Source organism: Leuresthes tenuis, unplaced genomic scaffold (genome assembly GCF_036924035.1).
Source record: "Leuresthes tenuis unplaced genomic scaffold, fLeuTen1.0.hap1 SCAF_3, whole genome shotgun sequence".
NCBI lineage: Eukaryota > Metazoa > Chordata > Actinopteri > Atheriniformes > Atherinopsidae > Leuresthes > Leuresthes tenuis.
Window position 1 is genome coordinate 20354051 of NW_027325357.1, and position 27180 is coordinate 20381230.

Genomic DNA, 27180 nt, shown 5'->3' on the forward strand with positions numbered 1-27180 from the left:
AAGTATAATTCTTTCCTCTATTTTGAAATCATGGATGTGAAATTGCATTAAAGCAGGAGTGTGTAGGCTTAAAAGCAGGAATGTTAAATGGACATATGAATGCAAGGGTGAATCCTAACCTATTAAGTACTTTCCTTATTATTTCTGAAAGTGGAGCGTGGTAATTAGTTTGGTAGAAATCCTATAGCGGGGTGGAGGTATGGGTCTCAGTAGTTGAGCCAAATTAATTTCTTCTGTCACCTTGAGCATACGTTCCTCTTAATAGGTTTAATTTATTTCATGGTGATTATCTTTTCTTTTCTTTTCTTTTTTTAACACTTTACTGTGATGTGCATATTCACAGCGAAATCCACTTCAACCCACCGCACATTAACGGTATATTCATACCTAAATATGATATAGCTACACAGTGTCATTACTGCTTGGCTGCTGAGTTTGTGTGATCTAAGCGATGGCACTGTGCGTTTTCCCAGGGGTCCCTGCTGCGGCGGCCCAGTTGTCATGTGATCCGTGTGTCTGGCTAAGAGCTCTGTTTTTCTCAGGAGTCACTTCAAGTCTTTTTAGTCCTGAAAGTTAACAATCATTCTTGATGTTAAATCCATCAGAAACCTCCATGTGCCACGAGGTCACTTTAATAATCTCCCCTGTGTGAACGTGTGATTGTGTGTGTGTGTGTGTGTGAGTTTAGGTTATGGTGGGCCATGGGAAAGTGGCATACCTATGAGGATTAAAATGATCCCATGGACACTTTCCGTGGGACACATTCGGGTTTCTTGTGAATTCAAGCAGATTGCCATTTTATAACGTCTCACACACCCGAGGCCTCTTTCTATCCACAACAGTATAAGTCACTATGAGATGAGCATGTGTTGAGTGTATTGTATGTGTACTTTGCCCCACCCCAGTGTGTTTAGCTGACTTCTGATCTCGCAGGAATCACTCTAGTTGCCCTGTCTGGTTTCAACTTACGCTGGTAAATTACACACAATCACTGAAATTACATACTATGGACTCTCCCCTTTTTGTGTGAGTAACTGTGTCTTGATTGTTGACGTCATCTCTCAGAACTGCTCTCGATGTCAGGTTTGATTAGACTGAATGAAGTCCAACTGTTTTTGTGTTTTCGTCATTTAGGGGAAGCAAAATGGAAATGCAGCTGTTTAGTGTTTGTGTGTGTGTGTCTGTGTATGTGTGTGTTGAGTTAAATTGCTTTGCGGTGTGTGGCGGTGAGTGCGTAAGACTAGTTGTCAGCTGGTGAGCAAGAGAGACACGCTGCGTAGAGAAGCTGATGCACAGGTCTCGGTTTTCATTTGAGCGGTTGCAGTAAGGAAAGCTTGAAGGGACAAAACTCAGATGGTGAAGCTACAGTCTGCCAGTTAGTGCGCCAGATGTCAGTTATTGTTGGAGCAGGATTATGGCAATAACTGCAACTGGCCCATACTTATGAGCATGTGTGTGTCTAAGTGAACTAACTCCACTGTGATAGATTTTAAACAATCTTCTTTTCTGGACTTGCTCCTTTTTTATTACTCTTCTGGCACCTGCAGTGTTTTTCAGAATTCCGTCTCCCTTTTGCAGTTTTTCAGCATTTTGGAAATGTAAACACTTCTAAAATACATCCAGATGTTACCAGCTGTGCTCCGCCACCACAAACACTGGGCAGGGAATGTGCGCGCGTGTGCAACTCAAAGACTTCTTTTTCAACTCTTCATTCTCAGACAGTCAAAATGATTGCCTGATTTTGACGTGGTTCGCTGCTGCTTTGCCTGACTGTAAACAGGTTTCCAAATACAGTTTGCGCGCGTGTGTGTGTGTGAGACAGTTTGTGTTTCCTAAAGATTATAACTTTAGTTGTTACGAGCTGATGCATGGGTTTATGAAACGCAGAAGTCAGAAGTGATGCAGTGTGACACAGAGAGTGATTTCATGTAGCCATTGATCTTCTGTACATCCTAATATGTGTCTCTCTGGCTCGTCCTTTTCTGCATTGATGCTTACACACACACACACACACACACACACACACACGCATCAATACCTAAATTCACATAAAGCAAATGTAGCATTTTTAAACAAGCCCTTTTAAGCAAAGCTTCTCATGGATTTGTCATTATAAGAGATTTGACTTCATGTAAGAGACTTTGAGAAGAGTCTAATTGTGAGCTGAAAGGTGTTAATGTGTGTTTACAAAATGCCCTTTTCAATATCCACACACAGACACACATAAAACTACCTGTTTGGCATGGCCCTAATTAGCAAAATGCCCTCATATCTTCTATAATGATATCCTTTTTGATATTATTCAGGTGTTTGCTTACACAAATGCTCCCATACACAACAGGTGAACACACTTAAATGTCAGCCTCGTGCTTTTTCAGATGTTTCATCATACTGTACATTTGCGCGTGTGCGTGTGTATGTATGAGCAAGTGCGTATTTATTTATGCACCATGGTCCTGCTGAAACCTTGCTCCTTGGGGAGTAATTACAGGAGAGGTTTTCTGGCCGTTTTCTCTCATTAGTGTGAATATGGCGGGGAGTCGTAGAGCCTCAGTTTGCATGAGCAGCACACACACAGAACACACATGAGGAGGCTGTGTGTTAGGCAGAGGTCCGCACATGTGCATGCAGCTGAGGCTAAGGACATGTCTTTAGTCTGAAGGTACACGGTGCACTTCTTTCGCCACAAGTCTATTTCAGCCATTGCTTCATTTAACACACTCGCGCTTGTGTGTTTGGACGTGTTTGTGTGTGTTTCTCCTGTTCTGCAGCATCTGGTCTGAGCCTCGCTCAACTCTTCAAATCAAACTTCAGGTTGTTTGTTTGGGTTTGCCCTTTCAAACACAGCATTAGGCCAGTCCTCTACTCTGAGGACTATTCCTGGCTTTGGCCTTAGTATAGCTCAGGCTTGCTGCCTGGCTCACTGGAGGTCCCTGCAGGCAAACCTCAGTCCTACTAGAATCCAGGAAGATCCGAACCACAGCGAACCGCCCAGCCACCACAGTGAAACTCTAGCAGCTTCAACCGGGCTCGCCCCACAGCAAGCCTTAAATGTCAGCTGAAGGGCTTCAGTGTGTGTTTCCTACAGTGTGCATTTTCTGTTTGGTGGTTAACCTGTCTTGACGAACCTGGTCCACCTATTCAGCAAACAAACAGGAACAGACAAGAAACAGGCACAGGCCTTTGTGACTAACACTTAGGCAGTGGAAAGGCTATGAAAAGTGAAGGAAAGAAACAGTGAGAATCATCAGAGGGAGAGAGAAAACAACAAAGGTGGTGAGGACAAAAGCAGGATTGTATCATTGAAATGACTTGTGAGTTGAAAGCCTTAAAAGTCCTCTTTGAGAGCCAGGTCATAAAGCCCATAGATGGGTTTGGCAGCCGAGGCCAGAGCCAGACAGGCCTGGCAGTCGAGTCCAGAGAGCTTCCAGTAACAGGAGATGTAAAAATCAATTTGCCGTGAAAAAGGTAAACAATCGGAAATGACAAATATGCAGGTTCTTTCCATCGCTCTTTTTCATCTCTCTCTATTTTCAGTGTTATTACAGGAGACAAATGCCGGAGAATGACTAGTCAAGACTCATGTGATGAGGGATCCCAGCAATGGTCAGTGGGAGGGTGAGAGAAAGAGGGATTTTTTCACTCATTTTTTCATTCCCTGGAACAGTCAGGCTGACTTTTGTAGTTAGTAGTTGAAATGCACAGACTCTGTATTAGCAGGGATGTCGTGAGCACTCGCAAAAGCACACATGAGCACCGGTCAGCATTCCTTATTAAAGAGAGGGAGGTCGATATAACCATGTGGATGGAGAAACGATTGAGGGATGAAGAGATGACAGAAAGAGAGAAAAGGGGGAGTGAATCCTTGGGGGCCTGTTTGGTGGTTAGGGGCCCTTGGAGGCCCCAGTGGAAACCTCCATTAGCTGAACGATCTGAGCCTGGGGGAGCTGGTGCTGTGGCGGGCCTTCGAGGCAGGGGCCGGTCTGTTTAGCAGCAGTTTGTCTGCATTGCTCATGACATTGATCCAGTGTTGAGCTGCAGCCGTAGGAAAGCTCTTTGCTGCTGAATAGGCTGAGCAGTGCGGTATTGATAAGGCAGAGTGGACCAGTGGAGAGTCCTGCACCCTGATGGTCATTTAGTTAAGACAGACAGATCTTGTTCAATACATACACCCCACAGCTGCCCTGTGGCACGTTAAATTGGTCCATGTGTCTATGTGAGTTAGTATCTTTTAGAATTTAATCCTCTTTGCTTTCACCACTCCTTTTTCTCAGAGGAACAGATCAGCTGTGACTGGCTGGGAAAGAAATGAACAGGAAAAAAGAACAAGTGAGAAAACAAATGTGTTTCCCAGGCCACAATTAGCCCACTTTTATTGCCTCAAGATATGCCCCACTTTATTCTCTTTAGTCTGCTTACTCAAAACGCTTTACATGTCATTGGAAGTGAAGCAAGAAGGAAGAAATGCCCATCAGTTTTCTCTTTAAAATCGGTGATTTTCAGATTAGAGTACCAGGAGAATGCTGTTTAACAGCTTGTGTATGCACATAAGACTTTTGTTCTTATCGCAATGCATCCATGTGGGTCTCCATTTTAGAATATGTATGTTTAGTGGCTGCTGTGTTTGTACAACATCGGTCGCTGGGTCCTCACAAACAAAACAGCTTGAATCCTCTGCGCAGAAGCCATCAATTCTTAATGAGATAATTACATGCTAGCATACTCACAGCAGCAACCCTGTTTACAGATCAAGACAAACCACAAACAAGACACAGGCGTGCTGAATGCTCAAGCTCGCTTTCTTCTACATTTTCTTTTCCCCTCCTCTCCAGCCATGACTTTGTGCGCCAGCCAAAAACTTGCAAGGATAACAGGTGGAGAACATCTTGATGATGTGTGTGAATGTGTGTGTGTGTGCACGGAATATGTGTCTATCTCAAAGACATGCGCTCACACAATAGCGAGACAGGCGCTGTAAATGTGGTTACAAACCAGATTCCCTAATAAGAGAAGAATGTTGTCTGTGGTATTCAGAGTTTTCCACTGGAATCACACATTCATCCAGTCTGTTTCCTGCCCCGAGGTCTTCCTCTCTGCACGAGGAGATGAGGAGAGGGAACCCTCTGTCTCCCTGTCCTGCTGCTAACTCCTCCTAACTCCTCCAATAGTCTATCTCTCCTCCCCAGCCACATCCTTTTTCTTATCCGTTTCACCACTTTTTCTCCCTCTTCCATCAATCAGTGTTACTTAATGTGGGCTTTTTGAGCTCTGTCTTCTCTTCCTCTCTGTTAAATTGAGCTGGTCTTATGGAGTGACACAATCACATGACTCACAAGTGAGTCAGACCAATTCAGGAACTACTGTAGCGGAAACGGTGGTGGATTAGGAGGAAAGGTGTCTTTCTCAGACTGGTACAGGAAAACACACGCATATGCAAACGTACAGCTGAGTGAGACTTAGAAAAATAACATCTGTGGTTAACTGAATCTTCAATTTAATGAAATTCGTAGTCTGGCTGTAGTGTAACTTTAAACAAACCAAGACAGAAGTTTAAAAATTCACATTCAAATACTTTAACCTTGAAATCTCCCCTTGCCAAGGCACCAGCTCCCTCTTTTTTTTCATCTGTTAAATGTTTGAGTGTTTGATAGTTTGAGGTCTATAGCAGAACCCGCCCGGGAATTAATGTCATTCATATGCCCTGCGGAAATTACTTTTGAAATGCATATAATCTAAAACATGCAAATGAGGCTGACTTTGTGCACCCTGTTTAATATGAATTATCATTTTGTGAATACCTATTATTACTGCGTACATTTCTCCAATTATATTGTTCTTTTTTTGTCACTTTTTGCATGGGGACACACATGAGCACATCAGGAGCACCGAGAACGAGCACATGCACACTCATGGTCACATGCACACACTCACAGAGAAATGTCTTTGTGATGGGTGTGTTTTAATGAGGAGTAATAAGGATGGTAATGACCCAGTCCACTTCTCTCTCCATCTATTTGTCTGCCTCTCTTGCCCACTGCCTGACACACAGCTGTTAGTTTAAATAAAGCCAATGAGAAGAGTTCAATTAAAGAAAAGAAATGAATAAATAAATCATATGCAACATTTTTTGCAGATTTAGCTAATTTACCACTGAAAAAAGTACTTTAACAACAAATAACAAGGCAGGAAATACAAGTGTTGCTCATCTAATTTTTATTAAGTGACTGAAATATTGATGCATTTTAAAAGTGAACAGTGCATGTTTAGTTTGTCTCTTCCTTTTCTGTTCTGGTATAAGAGCAGTTATTAATGTCCTTGTCCAAGAGGCAGACATTTTTTTTTCTTTGCTCTCCTCCTTTAAATCGAATTGAAGGCATCCCTTTTTCAAACGCATTACTCTATTAATTTATTTATACTGCGCCATAAATTATTCTATTAATATTAGCATGTTCCAAATTAGTATGAACTCTCTCAATGTTCCTTCTACTTCTATTAATTAGCCTGCTTGTCACTATAACAAAGATTTTTCTTTCTCTGATAAATTATAAAGGAGACATTTTTTAATACAATGAGAACTGCCTGAGAAATTATTAATATTTTAGTTGTGGCCTGTAAGACAAAAGTAAGGGAGGAAAAAAAAGGAGCAAAAAGAACAGAAAACTAACAATAACATGGAATATATTTTAGGCTGTCGTTGGTATTCAACAGTGTTGATTTTTATTTTGCTTTTCTAAGAGAAGACAAGAGAAAAAAAGAAACACTAATGTTCCCATGTGTGTGCTCACCCATACAGAATGCTCAGGGATATCATCTTGTTTTAGCACTTTTGGACTTGTTAGGATGTGAGTTAATTACCTCTGTAACAGCTTGGACCAAGTTCAAAAGTACTAAAATTCAATTAATTTGAGAACTGGACATGCTATCATTCTCTCTGCATGTCTCCTTTAAAGTCTGTCCTGTTTTTACTGTGGACTTATTCAATTATATTTGATTAAACTCGCTCTGATCCAATCTATTAATTAACTAGGAAATGCAAAGTGCCCGACTTGAAAGCCGATGTACTGAATTATATCATGTCCACTTTGATATTTATTTTATTTTTTTTTTTACAGTACTTTCTAAAAACCCATTGTAATCCTATGTTATTATAAGTTGCTGTTGCCCATTTTCAGGTAATATTAAATCTGTTCGTTTTATCTGCCTTGTGACCCAAATTTTGATCATACGTGAAATTATTTCTCTCCTAAAGGCAACTGTGGCACGTCTTCATAAAGTATCCCTCCTTTTGCTGTTTCTTCCACAATTTTGCCTTTCAATAAAATATAATTTGCCCCATGTAATTAAATTTAGGAACTTGGTAATGTAGTCAGTGACGGCAGAGGAAATCAGTGTCAGGCGTGGATCACTTTCTTGTTAAAATATTAACCGAAGGAAATTCCATTTTTCTCACGCACCTGCACATACATTCACACACGTTTCTTCTATCAGATGTTAAGAAAGACACCGGCCTGTAATTGTGTTTGAGCGTGTGCATTTATGAATTCCAGCACTGAGGATCAAATAGGTCACTTTCCCCATGCACGTCACATCTGTCGCTCAAATACAAAAATTAAATCGCAATGCGCTTAAGTCTGGATTTTATTCATCTCTTTTACGTTCATGTCATGTGTCTATTTCCCCACTGACGCCTTTTCCTACAGATTCTTTTTTTCCTTTTCTCCCCCTCTCTGCCCTGCTTCCCCCTTCACAGTGAAGGTCATTCTAATAAAGGGCTCTCATAGGACAGAGCTGCTAATTGCTCCGCGGCACTCTTGCTGGTTTCAGATCCAAATAAAGGCACACTGCCTTTTTCAAAGGCTCCTCTCCTTGCCCTGCATTCCTCTTCACCTCTGTTCCATCGTATTGAGTATATTCTGAGACATATCTGTGTGGGTTGCCATAGCTTGACCTCAGCCTCTGCTAGCTCTCAGGACAGAGAGGAAAGATGAAGGTGGAAGCCGGGGCTTTTCACCTGCATGATCACAGTATGAGTTTTCAGCTCGCAAACCACAGCGCATACATGCACACGCGTGAGCTTTACTTCTTTAGGAATGTACAACCAGTGATTTCAAGCTCAGATAAATGAGGTGTGCATGAAGTCTGCTCCTTATACAAATATTTGCGTGTATCTTTGTGTCTGTCTCCATTATTTTGAACAGGCAGCAGTCTGCAATCTGGTAAATCACTTACTGCACTCTAAAAGAAGGGTCGAGGTGAAGGCAGGAGTGTATGTTTGCCCCGGTCATACACACATACGGAGCGATCTCATCGGTGCGGAATGTGCTGTGTGTTTACCTATGGCTCCAGAACCCACCTGACCGAGGGAGGCTAATCTTTATGGGCTCTGTAAACAGGGACTTTGTCTTCAGAGAACTGCAGGCAGCCAAGCAGACTCACAATTCACACGTGAATATACACATTGATATACACGCCGTAGAGGTGGGGTGGGGTTGGGGGATCATTTATGTTAAGTTACTGTACAACAGTGCCGACAAAAAAAGACTAAAGCACTTGCAAAGACTGTATGTACTTGCCAACATTTTATCAAGTCAAATTAAATGTCATATGGTGGATTTTCTTGTCATGATCACCTCTTTCTTCTGTCCACTCTGAAGAAATAACATTGGCGTCTTAGCCAGCTGTACAACACACTGGAGGTCATACCTGTAGGCCAGTGCTGCTCACTTCTCCTTCTAGGTAGATGATGCTCTTTGAAGCCAGCCGGTTGTGCATATTGGCTCACATCTGACTGACTATCTGTCTATGGGATAATGGAATTCACCTGTTCGCACTGGAGCTGGGCCAGGCCAGCCACAGACATCTAGTATTAGCCCTTTGCTGTTAGCCAACCTGTTAGCGCTGGCTGGCAGCCAAAGTAGCCTGGAGCAGCGCTGTTAGCTACTAGCTATGGCTCTATGTTGACGTCTGGCTGGCTGATTTGGTCTGGTATCCTGCTGAAAATATGACTAACTTGTAGAAATGGCCAGCTGCTAAGAGAACAGCCTAACTTGGGCAGGGAAAAATATGGAAAAAGATTATTTGCAACAGGTTTTTGTGTGTGTGTGTGTGTGTGTGTGAGCGCATGCTTCTATGAGAATGTTTTGTGGGGTTTTTTTTAGCTTTCCTGACCTCATTCTTTTTTATTGAAGTTAATACACGTCATCTCAGAAATGCCACACAGATATCCTTACAATCCCTGTTCCTCTTTTCTCCCCTTTGTCATCTTTTTTAAAGTCACAAGTAGAGACGATTGCTGAAGATATCTGGTCTGGAACATACCGACATACCCGCTGGGGCTATATGTAGCTGTTAATCTTTATCTTTTTTACTTGCAAGTTGTTAAATGTACTGAGTTTACAGTTTGGACATATGTTACAAATGTTACAAACATTTGCCTTTATCTACCAGAAAAACATGAAGAAAAATTTATGTGAATATGCTTACAGAAAATCCAGTAAGTATGTGATAGTCATTCATTTAATTGCATTTAGAATGTTTTTACAACTCTTCTCAACATGTTTTGGCAAGTACAAGATATCTCATTCGTGAAAAATAGTTGATTATCTGCTTGCATGGGAAGGTAAAAAGAAGTTGGTTAAGCAGGAGGATATGCTATTTAAAAGTTACAAGGATGACGTCAAAACTCCAGAGCTATGATTATACGCTTTGTCTTTAAAGTAGTTACTGCTGCATTTACACGAATATTGATAATTCAGCACATCATTTTGTTACTTGTTGTTTTTTTTCTTCGCACAAAAAACACAACAAAGTATCTTACTGTACGTAATGTTGATTTTTAGTTTTTTGTTCTTTCTGCTTATGTTTTCACATGTGAACTAAAGACAGGATTAATGGAGGTATAACAGCCTAGATCTATTTAGGTTTATTCTGGGGTTTGGGGTTGAATCACATTCCCTCAGGGCCAGTGTCGAAGTTTATTTAGCACAGGAATCTTTGCCAGATTGCAGAGTGAGAGTGTGAGAATATGGGTTTATTGAATTAAGATCTGTCTTCATATGTCACTGTTCATGTCCCTGTCAAAGCATAGATCAGCTAAGACTTCTTGTGATGCTTTTTAGAGACAGATCCTCAAGCTAAAAAGTAATTGAGAAATTTTTTGGACACAATGACAGCAACCTATTTTTTTTTCTTTTTAAGATCCGTGATTGCCAGTTATAATGAAATAAAGCTCTGTTGGGTGTAATAGACAAAGATTTTATGAATCCACAGAGCCACTTATTGTCAACAGAGGCTCCACAAAATTCTTCTTCCTGGTTACAAAACAGGTTAGAGCTTCTGCTTCTCTGATACTCCGTCTCCAGAAGAGAGTTTCTCTTGCTCGCAAATACTGATTGAACTATCAGAAATCATAGGAATAACCTATGTGGATTCTATTTCAGGGCGATGACTTTAATGTTTTCCAGGGTTGAACCTGCCACTATAACCAGAGGGAGAAAGAAAGCAAGCAGAGTTCAGGAGAGATAATTCAATAGTCAGATGAAAGTAGATGGATGATGGAGTGTAGATACTGGTACAGACATTTTTCCCCACCCCACCTCCCTCCTATGCTCCCTCTCCCTCCCACCCTTATTCCCTCAGTTCTTTGCCTAATAAGCAGCGTTCCTGTGAGCTGATGCAAGGCGGAGGAAACAGAACAGGCGTTCTGGGACCGCTGGAAATATTCCCACATGAGGCATAACATGATAAAGACTTATTATCTCACTAAGCTGCTGTAAACACAGATACACACATAAACACTGTACACAATTCACCCACTGTCGCACACAAACACGCAGAAAGTGAAACTGGTCTGGCTTAACGTTTCTGACGGGCAGTGACCAGGAGGAATCTGACAGAGCCAATCCCTCAGACAAAGCCTGAGAGTCAGCCAGCATGAGCCAGCTCACTGGGCATTTGGCTAGGCTTGTTTGAACTCCACACACCCAGAGCAGAGCGAAGGGAGAGTTGAGTTTTGATTATTATTAGGGCAACATTTTCGGGAACATCTGAACAAGCAACGTGTCTAAACAGGACTCATCCTAACTCCTCTCCGCTCATCAATCACACCAGAGACACACATAAACACATGCAGCCATCGTTTGCAGTGAGCTAATCCATTAAAGTACAAAGGTAGGTGTCAGCCTCTTAGACAAACACACACACATATACATACACCAGAGTCATCAGAAACATGTTGAGTCCCATTTCCCTTCTTCTCTTCTCCATCCCAATTAAAAGGCAAAGGAGGCCTTTTATTTCCCTCTCTTCCAAACACATTCTTTATCTCTCTGATCTGAGCTCCTCCCTCAGTCCCCTCGGGGTAGTGGGAATGTCTCTCCCCACACACTCTCAGGTCAGGGGTTCAGCTAGAGAGGGTTTGAGCATGTAGGGAGACTGGGAGTGCGAGAAAAAGACACACAGTAAGAGTGAGCAGCGGGTTGAGGCAGGCCTCTGCACGGGCTGCTCCTCTTCACTGCCAGAAACGCTTAAACTTATTGCTCTATGTGTGTGTGCGCGTGTGTGTGTGTGTGTGTATCATAACCCTAATCAGAGACTTCAGAGTAGATTTATGCCCCTGCCTTTTTCTCGACCTCCATTACACCAGCTTATATACACCCATTACAGGATATGACAGAGTACACACCCTTTAGATGAGCATACCACCACCGCCTGTGTGTGAAAGGAGGGCATGCGCTCTCGTCTATACACACTTCCCACTTTCCCATTAGGTTCTTGTACACCTGCAAGCTCCGTCTCTCGGACTGTCTTTATCTCCCTTCCCCTTATTGCTAATAAGGTCAATGAGAAAGAGTAAGAAGCAGATGGGTGTGGAGTACATTACAGCACAGCACTGCACAGTATAGCGTGGGCTAGATAGCAGGCTGGTGATTCATGCTTAGTGAAATGTGTGATGATGTGAGGAGTTTCTACTGCAGTGCAAAGTCAGTGGACTGTGCTGCAAGATCTGTTGATCACTCAGCACTATGCCTTGCTTCATAATATTACCTCAGGGAGTAGTTTGAGCTATCTGGGGTCTGGATTTTAGAGGAAAGGGATGGGAGGCGGGAGAATGAAGGAGGAAGAGAAGAGGAGTGAGGTTGGAGATTAAGTGACTAGCTTTAAATGTCACAATAACACTCTACCTCTCACTTCTAACTTCACAGGCAGATGGATGCCAGGAGGGAAACAGGGGAAAGTCAGTGGGGAGAAAAATATATTGCTGTAAGATTTGTGGTTTTCAAATGGTCCAACTTGTGAGGGAGAACACTTGCACTGGTCAAATCTGTCAGTTAAAGGTTTAGCTAATCAAACAGCCTTTCATATTTAAAAGATGCCAAAAACATCTTGAACATTTATTTTTGATTAAAAGCTTTTTCTTTTACTTTGTAAAAAAAACATTCCCAAAGATCGTCATACCAAAACCTGCCCAGTATCACTGCTTTGCAAACTTTATCTGTGGCCGTTTAAATGCAGTGCATGTAAAATCTTCTTTTTTTTTTTTGGAAGCAGCAGTGAAGTCACTGTTTCAGTGGGTGTGAGGAAGTAAGCCTCTTCTATCGAAGTAAGGCTTCTTGTTTCTTAGGTGCAGACGTGTAATTTTAACATGTTACTTGCCTCAACTAGAAGATGTAGCGTTACAAATTTAAGTTCTCTTCACATATTTCATTTAAACCAGGCTATTCAGGTGCTTTTCCCACTACAGAATATTTTATGTCTGAAAAACTTGGAAAATATAACCCAAACTAAAGTGGCAGGGCAACACTTGAGTGAAAAAAAAAACATATTTTAGTGATTTGAGTGAACAGGCCCTTCAAACAAGCACACACACCAGCCCGTATGCCTGCACATGTTTGTATCACACACACGAACATGCTCAGGTCCCTGTCCGTCTGCAGGCATCTGGCAGCATTCCATTAACAAAGCCACCAGCGTTCTCTCACACACACTCACCTGCTGTCAGCGTCTCACAGATGGTGAAAAAAAGAAAATTCACACACACACACACACAGGTTCATCTGCTCTTGCCTCAGAGGAAAAGAAAAGTTAGATTCTCTCATGAAATAGCTTTTATTGTTTCCCCAGAAGGCAAGGCTTGTACGCTTCTAAAACACACACACAGACAGCGGGTAGAATGCCTCGATGGCGTTTTGTGTACCCATTCCGGGATGCTGAAATAAAAGCAGCAGAACTTTCCCCCTTCAAAAGTATGCACTTGTGTGTGTTAATTTCTAAAACAGGATGAGGCAGAAAGACGAGATTGAGCTCATCATTAGGAGTTCACAGCCCGCGTGCTTGTATGAAGGTTTGTTTTGTTTTGTATTAGCTGCCATGTGTGTGAGCTCTGCACATGTATGCGTGTGTCTCTGTGGCTCCTCTCTCCCACGCTCAAACGCCTAACGATGGCAAATGCTCTTGTGTGTTTGCGAGGCGCTGTTTCTCAAAAACAACAACACATCCAGGAACGGCTCGTTTTGTCAGGTTTTGTGGAAGGAACGCGCTCTAATTAGAGAGGCCCTCTGAAGGTGCATCAAACAGATCTGTCTCAAAGACCAACCTGCTCCTGGCTCACACACAGCGCACACATGCCACCTCTGATTATTGGAGAAATATGTGTGTTATTTAACTATATAGCAGAGTATTAACAGCCTTGTCAGTTTAGATTTGCTGCTTATCTGATCCTAATCCATGTGTGCGCTCCTATGCACACATTCACATGCATACAAAAAATGTGCCTGCTATAGGTGTTGCTATATGGCCTTTTGGGCATGTTTGTGTATGCGTGGTTCATGACCAAAAGCACTTTTTATGATGTAAATGTGCACGCACACACACACACATGCAAAACACACACATTTCTACCATATCTCTTCCTGTATTTACTTTAGTTTCCTACTTTGTTTGTTTAAAAAGATGGGAGCAGGCATTCTGCTCCAACCTGACCTGCCCTGGTCACTTTTTGTTCAGTCTTTCTGTGTTCCTCACCCCCCACCCTACCTTGCTTTCAGGTGCCAGGGATGATGGTGGAATCGGCTTCTGAGACCATTCGAACAACACCGTCCAACCAGAACGGAGTCAGCAGCCTCAGCAGCCAATCAGATGGAGGGGGAGGTCGAGAGGGTGGGTCCAACGGAGACGCCAATGGAGAAATCAGTCCGGTCGACTTACTGCACCTGCAACAGCAACAGGTGTGTTTGCGTGCGCGCGCGTGTGTTACTTACTGAATGTGCATGTTTTGCCTGTTTTGAGGCCTTTGTGCTTTTGTGTGCATGTCATGCATGAATTTCACGTTGTCCCTCGAGGTACACTCGTTTTGCAACACCTTCCAGTTGTGCAACTCACAAGCATATGTGCATTAAGTTTTGTAGAACAGCAAGTACACACACGGGCCATTATGTAACATAGAGATATGACAACACTTTGTTGGCCAGACTCTGGTAAATGTCAGTTTTGCTTGTGCGAACAGTGAAAAGCTCTGACAGGTTGGCTTGTCAGTGCTTTAATTATCTACTTTATAATGTACCAACTAATTCCGCTGGGACACAGTTCACCAAAAGAATTCATACACACAAGGTTTCCACTGATATGAAGTTGTGTTTGTGTGTGTTTGACACGTCAGCTTGTAGTGTTGGCTATTATACAATTTATCTCCCACTCCAAATCTTGCTTGCACACACACACACTCACAATGGCCACTGCGTCACAAGGAATTTCCAAACTTTTCCCGGAACATCTTGGATCAAATTCATCATTGTATTTCCCATTCCCCTCAAAATACTCATAACTCTCTGCTGATTACTCTCAGAAGAACCTGGGTCTGCACACAGACCGCACACGCACACACAGCACTTCAAAATAGGTCTCCATGTTAGTCATTTTTCCATAACCAAACAAAAATCTCTACTGAGCAGTCAATGCTGGCTGCTGGTTCATTTGTGTGGCACATGCTGATAGATTTACTGATTTTCTTGTTCTCATACTTATTTCTCAAGAAACAAGAAAACAAATGTTTAAACTGAGGCAAAACACGTTTATGTGTGTCAGCCCATCACAGAGGGTCAGTCTGAGTTCTGGCTTCTTCGACACCACCTGAGTTTGTAGTTGAGGAAACCCGGACGGAAAAAAAACAGGGTTTCCTCCCTGCTGCTAAAATTATTCCCCTAATTATAATGACGGAGCCTTAGGTGTATGAAGAACACTTAAAGCCCTTCACTCTCTCCCCTCCTTTCCCTGACTGCATCCTCACCCTGCTTCCTCAGCAACCTTCAGCCTAGGACACACACACACACACACACACGTAGAAATGTGCACATTTTAACACCAAACTTGTAGCTCGTACAAAGCAGGTCTTTATTCTCTCGGACGTGTCTATGCTCTCTATGTTTTTGCACCTGTGTGTGTGTGTGTGTGTGTGCACCCTGGTATTTCCTCTCTTGAGCGGGTTACCAACCACAAACATAGCTCCCTCTCTCTTTCCATCTTTTTCTCTTCCTTTCCCTCACTGTACTTCTTTTTTCCTTCAATCCGCTATGGACCTTGAAAGACAAGCACAACCTTTCCTCTAGATCCCGCTGCTTAGTTCACAAAAAAAGAGTTACAGCCATGTGTGACTCTAAAGCCACGTTAATTTAACTTTTTTGTAATGAGCCTTTTTCTTAAACCTCTGATTGACTGATGACATGAGTTTTGTTATCATTTTTCTTCAAGATCTTTTCAGAAAAACATGTCGGGATTTTTGAGTTTTGGGCTGTACTATTACACGTACATCTTAAGTGTTTGGTTGTATGTGTGTACTTATATAAGTATTGGAATCATTTGTACCATGCTCGTAAAGTCTTATGTGTACTTGTCAGTTGTGCTTAGTATTAGCAGCCTTTCATTCCTTCCTCATTCTCCCTGTATAAGATAAAAGCACTTCTTGCGGTCGTTCTGACAGAACACCCAGTTGACTGTTTTTTTCCCTATTCGTCTCTCTCCTCGCTCTTCTTTCTTTTTCTTCCATTAATATCATAAAACCCCAACTGTCTAAATTTACATTTACAGCATTGAAAAGTATTAGAATACGGTAAATGTACATTTGAATTACACGTCAGCTTTTGTACAGAACAGGTTTTGTCAGTAAATACAAAATGTCCACTGAGGTTTGCCTATTAAGGATCACTAACAGATGTCTATGAGAAGAAAGCTGAGCTCAGAGGTCCCATGTTTTTTTCCCACCTCAACAAATCAAAACTTTGGGATTTTGCCATTATTATTTAATTCCTTATTCTCAAATACTATATTAGAAAATAATAAATGATAGATGAAAACAGCGAATCATGTCTGGAAACACAATATTTAATACTATTGTGATTAAATCTCCCCAGTCTCAGTTCCATCCAGGTGGCCACAAAGCATGGCAGATGGCTTCTCCCATGAACTTACTTAATCTCGCATATCCCGCAAGAATCCAGCTGCCTTGCCAGTTAAACGACATAAAAACCCAGGAAAGGATGATTCCACAGACTAAACAACCCAGTTTTAGTCATTACATTTCACTTCTTGGCAAATGTTGGACGTCTTCATGAAGTAGAGTTCAAGCACTTCTTCCTCCACAGTCCACTCAGCTGCAACTTTCTTGCAGTTGAGGGGACTTGATGGCGATAGCTAAGTTCTCCCAGCTTGTGGCTCAATATGTGGCTCGCACTGAAGTATTTGAGATTTTGCATAGCAGCATTCAAACATGTTTTTAAATTATTTTCTTTTTTTAAATTTTATGAAAAACCTATTAAAAAATGCTCAGCTTAAAATTCCACACTTTAAACTTTTTGAGGAAAATTGTGAAAATTCTTAAATTAACATCTGTAAATATTTTTCTTCTGCCTGTAATAGACTTTTTGTTTTCCGTAACTCTGCCACACTTCCAGCTTAAACAGTTCTGCTGTGGTAGAGCTGGGTGGCCATAGAGGCTTTATTTTTAGCCTGAGTCACCACCTGACTGTCTTGGATGTATCTCCTGTTCTTCTTGCTCCTTCCTCCTCCACGCCTCAGTCTCTCACCCGAAGGTGTAGTGCAGACCAGTGTTTGTGCTTAAACACCATGCCGGTGCGCACTGGAGCAGAAAAGACACACAGACACTCTTGCACGCACTGACACACAGAACTCCTGACAGTGCGGTGTTGTCAGAACACAAAGCTATCTTTTCCTTGGGGCCCTTGGGAACCTGAGAGAAATCACAGCTATTGTCAGCCATCAAACCCCTTGAACTGGTCTCTCTCTGTCTTCTGCTTATCCTTTTATTTATGGATAGATAGATAGATAGATAGATAGATAGATAGATAGATAGATAGATAGATAGATAGATAGATAGATAGATAGATAGATAGATAGATAGATAGATAGATAGATAGATAGATAGATAGATAGATAGATAGATAGATAGATAGATAGATAGATAGATAGATAGATAGATAGATAGATAGATAGATAGATAGATAGATAGATAGATAGATAGATAGATAGATAGATAGATAGATAGATAGATAGATAGATAGATAGATAGATTGGAAGTGAAGTTTCGGTCACATAGTCAGTGGCTAAACTAGGAGGAACTGTGTGAATGGAGAGATGAGACAACTGATCGGATGAAATGAAGGTAAAAGGACAGCCAAAGAAGCAGCATGGTGGGTTGGGGTGGGGGAAATGGGGGGCATTTGGGCTGGAAAGAAGAAACATAGGGATGAGGGAGGGGTGTAAAGCTGAGACGTGTCAGAAAAGGGCGCCTGGGCCTCCCTGTGGAATGTGGCCTGTCTGCCTCCCCAGAAAGAACAGAGCAAGAAAAGAGCGAAGACCGAGTGAGCATAGAAAGTGAAGGGTGGGGGGGGCAAAGACCGGTTTTGCCCCATCATCCAGGGGGTGAGAGATGGAGGAGTAAAAACATGGAGAAGAGGTGCGGAGTGTGGAGGAAGAAGAGGTGGAAAAGTGAGAGTGCAGGGGAGAGCGTATGGCACTTTGTTGAGGTGCCGGGTGTGGACATGAAATGATGCATAGCAGAGGAGAAATGTAAGCAGGATAAATCCTAACAAACCTCAAAGTGTGTGTATGTGTGTGGCTGGGTGGAGGGTGCTCTGACGAGAACCAGGTGTCTTCAATTCTCTGTGTGTCTTTAAGTCTCTCCTACCTTTTTTTTCTTTGCAGATGTGAGTCCACACTGTAAGCACAGCCACCCCCCCCCCTCCTCTTTTCTCAGTTCTCACCCACTGCTGTCTCCTCCTTTTTCTTCACCATCAATTAATTGCCTCTTGTGATCCAGCAGCTACAGTAGTAACTGCTGGTGATGAGGGCAAGAGGGGAAAGTAGGAAGGAAAAGGAAAGAGATGGTGGCGGAAAGGTGCCATTTCCTCTTGGGAGTGCCACTCATCGGTCAGCTAAACCAGCCTGAGAGGCTTTTTTCCCCTTCCTCTCTGTCTTTTTCGCTCTCGCTCGTACGCTTTCACACAAAATAGAAAGTCAGAGGGAGACTGAAGCAGTGGTCTCCCTTCCCTCGGGGTTTAAAAGGAACATTGGTTTTGAAAAAGGCACTTTTAGAAATTGGCTTGGAGTTTCGATCCCCACTCCTATTTGTCATGTTCTAGCTTTTTTTTTTTTTTTTTTTTTTGTCAGTTCTTCCCACTTTGTTCTCTCATGTCCGCACACATACGAGCGATCTTTGTTTCTCTCCCTGTCTCATGCACATGCACACTGGCAGTTACACACATGCACAAAGCTGATGTGAGTTAATGAAGGGTGTAATTAAGAAGCCGCAGTGATGACTGGAGATCAGGGGGAACCGATACAGATCTCAGATATACACAAACACTGATGAAAGATAGCTGTTTTGTGTGTATGCACGTGTGCAAGAGTGTGCATTTGTCGGGAGTGTTTTGCGGACAGATGGACGAGTGTGTTGTGAGTGTGTTTGTGTGCGTACGTGTATTAACAGATGGTGAGAGATGCTGGAGGATTCAGATAACGTATGGCTTCCTGTTAGATTGGCTAGACTCAGTAATTGGGGCCTGTATGGATGGAGGTGGAGAGCTTTGGAGGCCTATGTGATTCTCCAGCTTTGCTAAATTGTGGGAGGTGAATGTTGGTCACTGGGACAGCTACGTCTTGTTTGACCTTAAGGTCTCTACTGAGTTCACTTTCAGGTCAGGAGTGTAGAGGAGATAAAGGTGAAGGGGTGTGTATAGAGGGGAAGGAATTGAAAAGAGGCAAGATTTTCCCAATGTTTTAAGATTCCAGTTATTAATTTGGACTTGTGCTTTGTGCAGCTGTGTGACAGGACGTATTCCATGTTTACCTTTGTTTACATTTTTATGCCCGAGGGAAATCTGTGTGTTAGTGTTTTGCAAGTGTCCGTCCATCCATCCATTCGTTCGTCGTGTTTGCCTACCAGTAAATCAGTCTCGGGCCTCTTTCTGAGTGCTGTCACCTCCTAAAAGCTTTCCCTTGGTCTGGGCCAGGCCTTCCTCTTTAGGTGTAAGGTCAGCACAGTGCACAGGTCACAAGAGGTCATGCTGAGACAGAGGAGGGGGGAAGTGGGGTTGCCTAGCATCACAGAAGACCCACTGCTGTTGCCGTAGCAATACAAAGACACCTATAGAACACTAACTTCCTCTAGGAGTCTAAAATCACCAGCAGCTCCCATTTATCTGTCTTCTCTGACTTTTGCTTTCTTTTCTTCTGTCGATGTGGATCTGTCAATATATGGATCAGCTTTTACTATTCATGAAAGACACTAACATGTTACTCCAATATGAGTTTTTAATATGTGTGTAAGTTCTGTGGGGATAAATGTATAAAGTATTCTTTCATCTCATTTGCTCTTTCTTTATTTTATACACCTTGGAACTTTGTGAATGCCAAACCCCTTTATATTATGCAACAAACACACCTGCACAAAAAACTCATTGGTGGTTAATGACTTTCTCATGACTCTGTCTCTCCATCTTTCTCATTCAATCATTTTTTTTTTTTTTTTGCACATTGAGACCTAATTCTGAGATGCTGAGATGTTTTATTTATGAGCACCCATAAAACTTTTTTACTGCTTTTTCCAGCCAGACCATTGAACGGTGGAGAATCCGCTGAATGAAAGTTGGATCGCAGATTTTTGTTCGCACCGATGTCCTTTCAGTTCCTTTTTTTTTTTGTGTTTCTCCACTCTATAATCATCATATTCTATAGTGCCAAATGAATTGCCAACCATAGTCTGACACATTATTTAAGTCATTGCTGATTTGACAAGCTCATTTTAACATTTTATCACTGTAAAATCTACTTAACAGTGAGGTTCACTATCAAAAGTACACCCCAGAAGCATGCTGTGGAGCTACAGCTCTCGTGGTGAAAGAGCAGGCAGACAGAACACATGGTCCACCAGGCCAGATCAGCCAGCACGGACACAGTCACGGTTGGTTGGCCCAATCAGTCCACAGGCTCAGAGACAAGTAGACAGATACTGGCGAAAGGAGAAATGATTGTGTGTGTATGTGCATCTCTGTGTGTTTGTCCTGACTCTGTTGTGGAGACTGAGTTGCACACACATACCTGGGCACCTGAAGGGGAAAGGTTTGGTTTGGTTGCTATGGGAGTGTTTATGGGAGTGCACTTACACTTTGTAGGCCTGCCTGTGCTTTCAGGTAAATAACACACACACACACACACACACACACACACGCACACACTTATGCATGATCCAAGGTACATACTCCTCATGAAGAATTGTCTGTATTCAGGGGGTGAAAAAAGGCAATTATTGACTTTTAGTTCCCAGAAGGTTTGTTATTGCCATGGTGATTGAAGCCGTTTTTCGAGGCCACAGGTCACCAAGCAAAGCTGGGTGACCTCATTGCTATAACCAGTGAATTACAGAAGGCTGTAAGTGTGTGTGTGCTGGTGCTGATTCTTACTGCTCTACTGATTTCTCTATCAAAGTGCAGCGGCCACAATTGGTTTTAATTGACATGTTCTTAAATGACATGTTTTAGAGTTCATTAGAGAGAAAGCACTGATACAAGAAACCATAAGTTTGCAACTTATCCATCCACACAGGTCATGTATACTCCTCCCATCCCAAAACAAGTGTCCTCTCTTTTCCTTAAGCCCCCTACTCCTTCATTCCTCCACTCCAAACTCACAGAAAGAGATGGACACAGTGAGGGGAACAAGAGAAGGCAAAGAATAAAGACAAAATGTGCAACGCTTGCAAGGCTGCTAGGCAAGCAGTTACCCTGGAAACAGTTGAGAGCCTGGGATACACACAATGAACACACACATATACACACCACACATACAAAAGCTGCAGAGGCCTAAAGTGTTGCTAATTAGCTAGTCTGTGCTGGCTCTTTGTGTGAGCCATTTTAAAGAAGAGATTAGAGTCAACAGGGAGGAGGAGAGGAATGTAGCTCTTCTCTTTCTCTTGTTTGCCTTCTTCTTGAGCTCAGGAAGAGAGCATGGCGGCCTTTTTTCACCTCATAGACAGAGTGCATTGGTTGTCTTGTTTACTAAGATTTCCATAACAAAAAAAAATGTATAAGTGTAGTGAAACTCATTTTATGGGTAAATAAAGTACTTTTTGAATTATGGAGACTTAAGTAAATCATAAAAAAATGACAATTTACTTTTTCTCTTTTTGCTTGCCCTCCCCACCCATATCATCCACATACAATATGTAGTTAACTAATTAGATGTTTCCTCCCCCTTGTTAACCAGCTTTTTAGAAATCTGTCTATTCTGCTTTCTATAGGAGAAGATCTATTTCATTCAGTCTTAACTGTAACTCGTGATTTTCATGGCCCTTAAAAATAAATTAAGTATTGGAATGGAAAATGATGAGGTAAAGTTTAACCAGGCACCTACCACAACTTTTTTATTTTACCCTATGATTACTTTTTTTTTTTGTTATGACCTTCCTAAGGAGCTGTTTCTTTAATACAGATCAGTTGCTGACTAAGACCTGTCACTTCTGTTGTCAGACAAACAATGTCCCAAAGCTTAAACTTTGAACTTAAACTATGAAAAATGTTATTTAATCTCTAGAGCAGACAGCCAGTTGAACAAAAAAAATTAACTTTCGGATCTGGATGGATTGACCATTTTACTAAATCATACGGTCTACAGTGCACTTTCTCGTTTCCCCTTTTTTAGGGCACACTCCTGCTTCTCATTGGGGAAGTTAAAGGTTTTGAGTTTTTTTTTTTATTTTATTTATTTATTTTTTTGCAAGTTTAACTTGTATAGAAACCAGCCTTTGTTGTGCCTGCCCACTTCCGGTGTGTGTGTGTGTGGTAAGAGTGGGTGTGAGGGTGTGTCTATCTCCTCCCCATAGCCACAACCAGGTGTAAAAACCCTCTGAACCAAGAAACATGAAAGACTTTTATTTCCATCGAAGCAGGCAGGCAGACTAATACTTTCACAGACCAATCGCTTGAGTGTGTTTTTCTGTTTAACCAATAGGTGTCTGAGTGTGTACATTTGTCTGCATGGGTGTATGTGTTTGTGTATGCATGCGCACACAGCAGACAGTCTCTATTTGTGTATGTATGTGTTTTCCTTCTGCCTCTGAGCCCAGTCTTGGCAGTGTCTTGCATATGTTATTAGTTTGCCTTTTTTTTTTCTCTCTCTCTTTTTTTTTCTTTTTTTTTGGGGGTTATTAATAATAAGAGTTAAACAGTTTCCATATGTGAGGCCTGGTTGCCAGGCTAGTGCTATCCTCATCACAGACTGGCTTCGCACAGTCTCCCCTCTCACAAGTCCCTTGCTGTTACGCAGCAGAGATAGCTTGAACTCTGGAGGTCACCTAACTAAGACTTAGACCTAAGTGGACTCGTCTTCTCAAACTACTTAACTGTCCTACCTTATGCAAAATGAAGGTTAAATATTACAAGCCACATTTAATTTGTGTGTGTGTGTGTCTTTTCCTCTATGGGTTGGGTCTGTCTGGAGTGAGACCTTCCTCTCCTGCCAAACGAGCTGTGTTGAAAACCGCAGGGAAACTGCATATGTGTATATAACGTATGACGTGTATGAGTGTGTGTGTGTGTGTGTGTAAGGAAACTGCTGTAGAGCTATTTGCCATCAATTAGCCGCCTGGACTGAGATGAGGCCTGCAGTACGGAGGGAGCTGTTTTTATATTCCCACCAAGGGAGTTCCTCTCTCCTTTTGTCCCTGCTCACCTCATCATTATCTTTAATTGTCTAGTTCTTGATGCCCTCTCACTTCACTTGACAGAGGGGGAAAAAAGCTACGAACATCTCCTTAGGAAGCTGTAGATTTTTTTCCACGTGTGAATTTAAGATGTATTTGGATGATGATGAATTGTGTCATGATATAATGCAGTCCTGGGTATTCAGTCAGCTCCTTTTTATGGCCAAGCGTATACCCCCGTGCATCAATAGAAACATTAGATGAGTGTCGGGACGAAGTTGAAGGAGAGAGGTTTTCAAGCTTCGCAAAACAGTTTTGAACTGAAGAGAACCATCTGGAAAACGGCAGAGTCCCTGGAGTTTAGAACAGGTCCCTTTTGTGAAATATAGTATATGAAAAAAAAAAAACTAAAATCAGCCAGGGTTTTCAAACATTACAGCATATTTTGAAGTTCTTTTGGAGTTTGTGAGTTTTTTATTGCGTTGGCTCTTGAATGCGGTCTTTCCTCTCTTTAATGGTCAGTCTGGGCCCAGAGAAGCTTGCTTCAGCCGTTTTAAAACCTCAGCTCTCAAACGGTGCCTTTATATTGCGGAAACATTACATTAAATAGCTGAAAGGGATTGCCGCTGAATGGTGGTTTCCAAGGTGTCCCAGATTGTTCCCGCTCGGCATCATCCTAAAAAGATATAAGCATTAAGTGCCTCTTAAGCTCAGTTATTTTGGTGGACAACTGGTTTTAAGTCCACGTTCCTGTTGGTGAAAACAAATCACAGGAAAGCTCATGAAAGGAGGGCGGAAAGACCTGATTAATACCAGAAAAAGAGAATGGGTACGTGAGGAAGAGTCAGAAGAAAGGGGTTAAGTTCTGGTGGAGCATAGTTTATTTGTAACCCACCGTGAAATTGACAGGATTTAGAAAGGATTTGGTTCGAGCTGCCCCTTCCCTCTACTTATGTGTTTACCCCTTAGAAACTCCTGATCTCTCCGAAATATAAACACCACAGCCTCTTTCCTTTTTTTTTTTTATTGCATCACTATAAACAAATCAGGTCATGACTGGGTTAATAGCTAGCTCTGCAAAAATGTTAGTTCTTTGTTTTCTCCAGTTGCTTTAAGACCACAATCATCTATTCTTCCTGTAGCTGCTGCTATCTCAGCAGTCTTTCCCCTTTCTGTTACTCCAGAGCAACTTACGCTTCTGTCCTAATAAAAAAAAAAAAAAAAACCTCTCTTAATGCAATGTCTGGTGGAAATTATGAACAAAAGTGAAATCAGCTGCTTAAATGGTTGGAATGAAAACTTTCACTCGACTCTCTTGATGACAACAACAGCACCATGAAAATACAAGACTATAAATCTTTCCAGCAATTTACAGCTTCTGTTCGAATGTGTATGAGGAGGTTTCTGCAAATGTATTACAACTATCCCTTTCTATTTGGATGTGCAAATGCAGTGTAAACAGCGGTACCTTTCGATAGCAGTTAGCCATTGTTGTAGTGGTCTTTGTCCTGCACTCAGTGGAAGGCAAGGATCACATCATGAGGCCAACAGCTGCATTCACAAAACTTCTATTAGTTAGGCTGGGTTGTCTATTTTAAGACTCTCAAACCCATATCTGCTGTCAGAGTTTACTGTGGTAAATGGGGGGTATGAGCAACAGATTTCTGGAGATTAGAGGGGAGGGGTCAGGGCCCAAGAAAGACAGAGTACTTAGAGAAAAAATGCCACAAACGTTTTGTGAGGTATGCATTAAATGGAGAGGCGGAAAGAAGGCAGAGACAGATTGGGTGATGTCAATGAAGAGAAATACAGGAGGAGTGATCTGGGAAAGCAATCTGTAGTTTTGTGGGGACTGATAGTGATGCATTTGATACGTGAGATTCAGATGTGGCTGTAACCAGGCCATTACACACACATGCCCTGAAGTCATATAGCAATCCCACTAACTGTCACTTGCTTAGTGATCTCACTTTGTGTACAGTGTGTGCTACTGTAAATTGTGTATTATCATCCTTTCAGCAAATGAACTGGCTTTGTAGATTGTGTTACATCTCAGTCTTCTCTCATCTTCTCTGTGATCATGACTTTCTCTGAGTATTCAGAGAAAGAAAAGAAGTGGAAGATAAGGGAGATTAGGAGCCAGGGAAACCTGTAGAGCAGTGAAGAGCAAGGCAGTAGGAGAGAGTAAATAAAAGTAGCTGAGGATTTTATGGAGTTTGAAAGTGTTTCGTTTGGTGCCAAAGTGAGGAGAGGTAGTGCACATGGATACAAGGGATCACCGGCATGACCCAAGAGGATGGCAGCATTGCCACAGCTTTAGCTTGGCTTTCAGCTTCAATGACAGCACTTCAGGAAGGAGATATAGAAAGAGGGATATGTGGGGGGAAAAAAGAAGATCCACAGCTTCTTTCTGAACCCAGTCTTTCCCACTGATCCAAAATCAGAGAGCATGCAGACCTGTAGAGAAGCAGCTGGGTGTGACGAGCTCCTTCCTGCATCTTCACCCTGAGTCTATTTGGCAGTCTCTCTATCTGTCGCTCTCTCCTGGGGAAGAGAGCAGAGAGAGGAAAGGAGGAGAGGTGCATAACAAGCCTCCTCTCCCTGGCTTTTGAGCCTGTGATACAGGCAGAGGATATTTGTTTGGTGTTGAAGAGATCTGTGCTCTCAGATGCTGTTAAAACATCTAGTCAATCTTACTTTTGCTCCTTGGTGGACGGATGAAACAATGAGCTCCTCGCTCATCCTTGCTTGTGCTCTTTTTTTCTTCTTGTCGGCTCAAGAGCGAAGAAATCTGATACCACCTGCCTCCCCCTTGCCCTTCCTAACTCTCTCCCCTCCTCTTGCTCCTTCTCCCCCAAGGACAGCCCACTGTCTGCCCCGAGGGCTGTTTATCTATGGGGGGAGATGAGGAGGAGAGGGCAGAAGGGGGGACGGGTTTGTTTCGTTTCGGCCGTCAACAATGAACCTCAGTCACTGCTGACGGATTACTCCAACATATGGTACCCACCTGTCTCTTTTTCTCTCCCTCTGTCTCCCCCCTCCTCTCTTTTCTTTGCTATGCCTCTCTGTTTAGATTTCTTCGCTTATTCCTGTGTTCTCTCTCCCTGTGTCACCCAAACACACTGGGCGGATTAGAGGCCAGTTTCATCTCACACACACACAGACCTGTTTGCTTTAGCAACCTGAGCCAGGCACACGCACACACAAATCGAACTAAGGAGGCCCGCTTGTTACTTTGCTGTTCGTATTTGAGATTAAACTCTTAATCACACATCTCAGTCCTGTTATATAGAGTCTTTATTCACAGATGAATGCTTATATACACACACACATACAATAACAGCTGAGCCACAAGATCATTATACACGTTTAGTGAAATGAGATTTCTACCGTATTCATTCAATGGATTCCCTAACTGGCCTTCCATCCTTCTGCACTCAGTGAAACACAGTTGTCAGCCATTTTTCGGAATCCCGTTAAGAAGAGAAAGTAGCCGGTGCTCTGTGTGTGTGTGTGTGTGTGTGTGTGTGTGCACGTGCATTATATGTGCATGTTTGACCCTGCTGAATTAAAAAATGCACTGTTATTAAAGGCTGTGTCAGAGGCGATGATTTACAGAGGGGAGCGATGACAAGTCAGAAGAACTCACACACTGAACTGACACACACACACTTGCTCGCTCACACTGTGCTCTCAGGCCTCTAAGCTGAGCGGTGACCTCCTCACCCCTCCTTCCCCTTCCTCCTCCTCCCTCCCTCCCCCCTCACTCTAATAAAACCTGTCTGACACCACTGATATGTGCATATGTGTGTGCGTGTTTGTGTATGCGTGTGTGCTCCACGGCAGCACAAAGACTCTGTTGTTGGGCCTCCCTCTTAGGCCTCCCTCATATTTTCTTTAAAGGTGCAGCGCGCCCCCAAGAATGCCACAGGGGGAAAGGGGAGTTAGGGGGGAATCTTGGAAGAGCTGGTGTG

The 27180-nt window shown here is 42.5% G+C and overlaps 2 protein-coding genes across 4 annotated transcripts in view; one reads left to right on the forward strand and one right to left on the reverse strand.

Annotated features, from left to right (window-relative positions):
- The window catches only part of tfeb (transcription factor EB), a 277326-nt gene that overhangs the window by 104554 nt on the left and 145592 nt on the right, over positions 1 to 27180 (reverse strand). The window lies entirely within an intron of this gene.
- Positions 1 to 27180, forward strand: part of foxp4 (forkhead box P4) — an 87704-nt gene that overhangs the window by 18331 nt on the left and 42193 nt on the right. For all 3 annotated transcript variants that reach the window (XM_072382455.1, XM_072382457.1, XM_072382456.1), the window contains exon 2: positions 14046 to 14225. In XM_072382455.1, the coding sequence (XP_072238556.1) occupies positions 14055 to 14225 (171 nt within the window). In that variant the 5' untranslated portion in view covers positions 14046 to 14054. The remainder of the gene's footprint in view (positions 1 to 14045; positions 14226 to 27180) is intronic.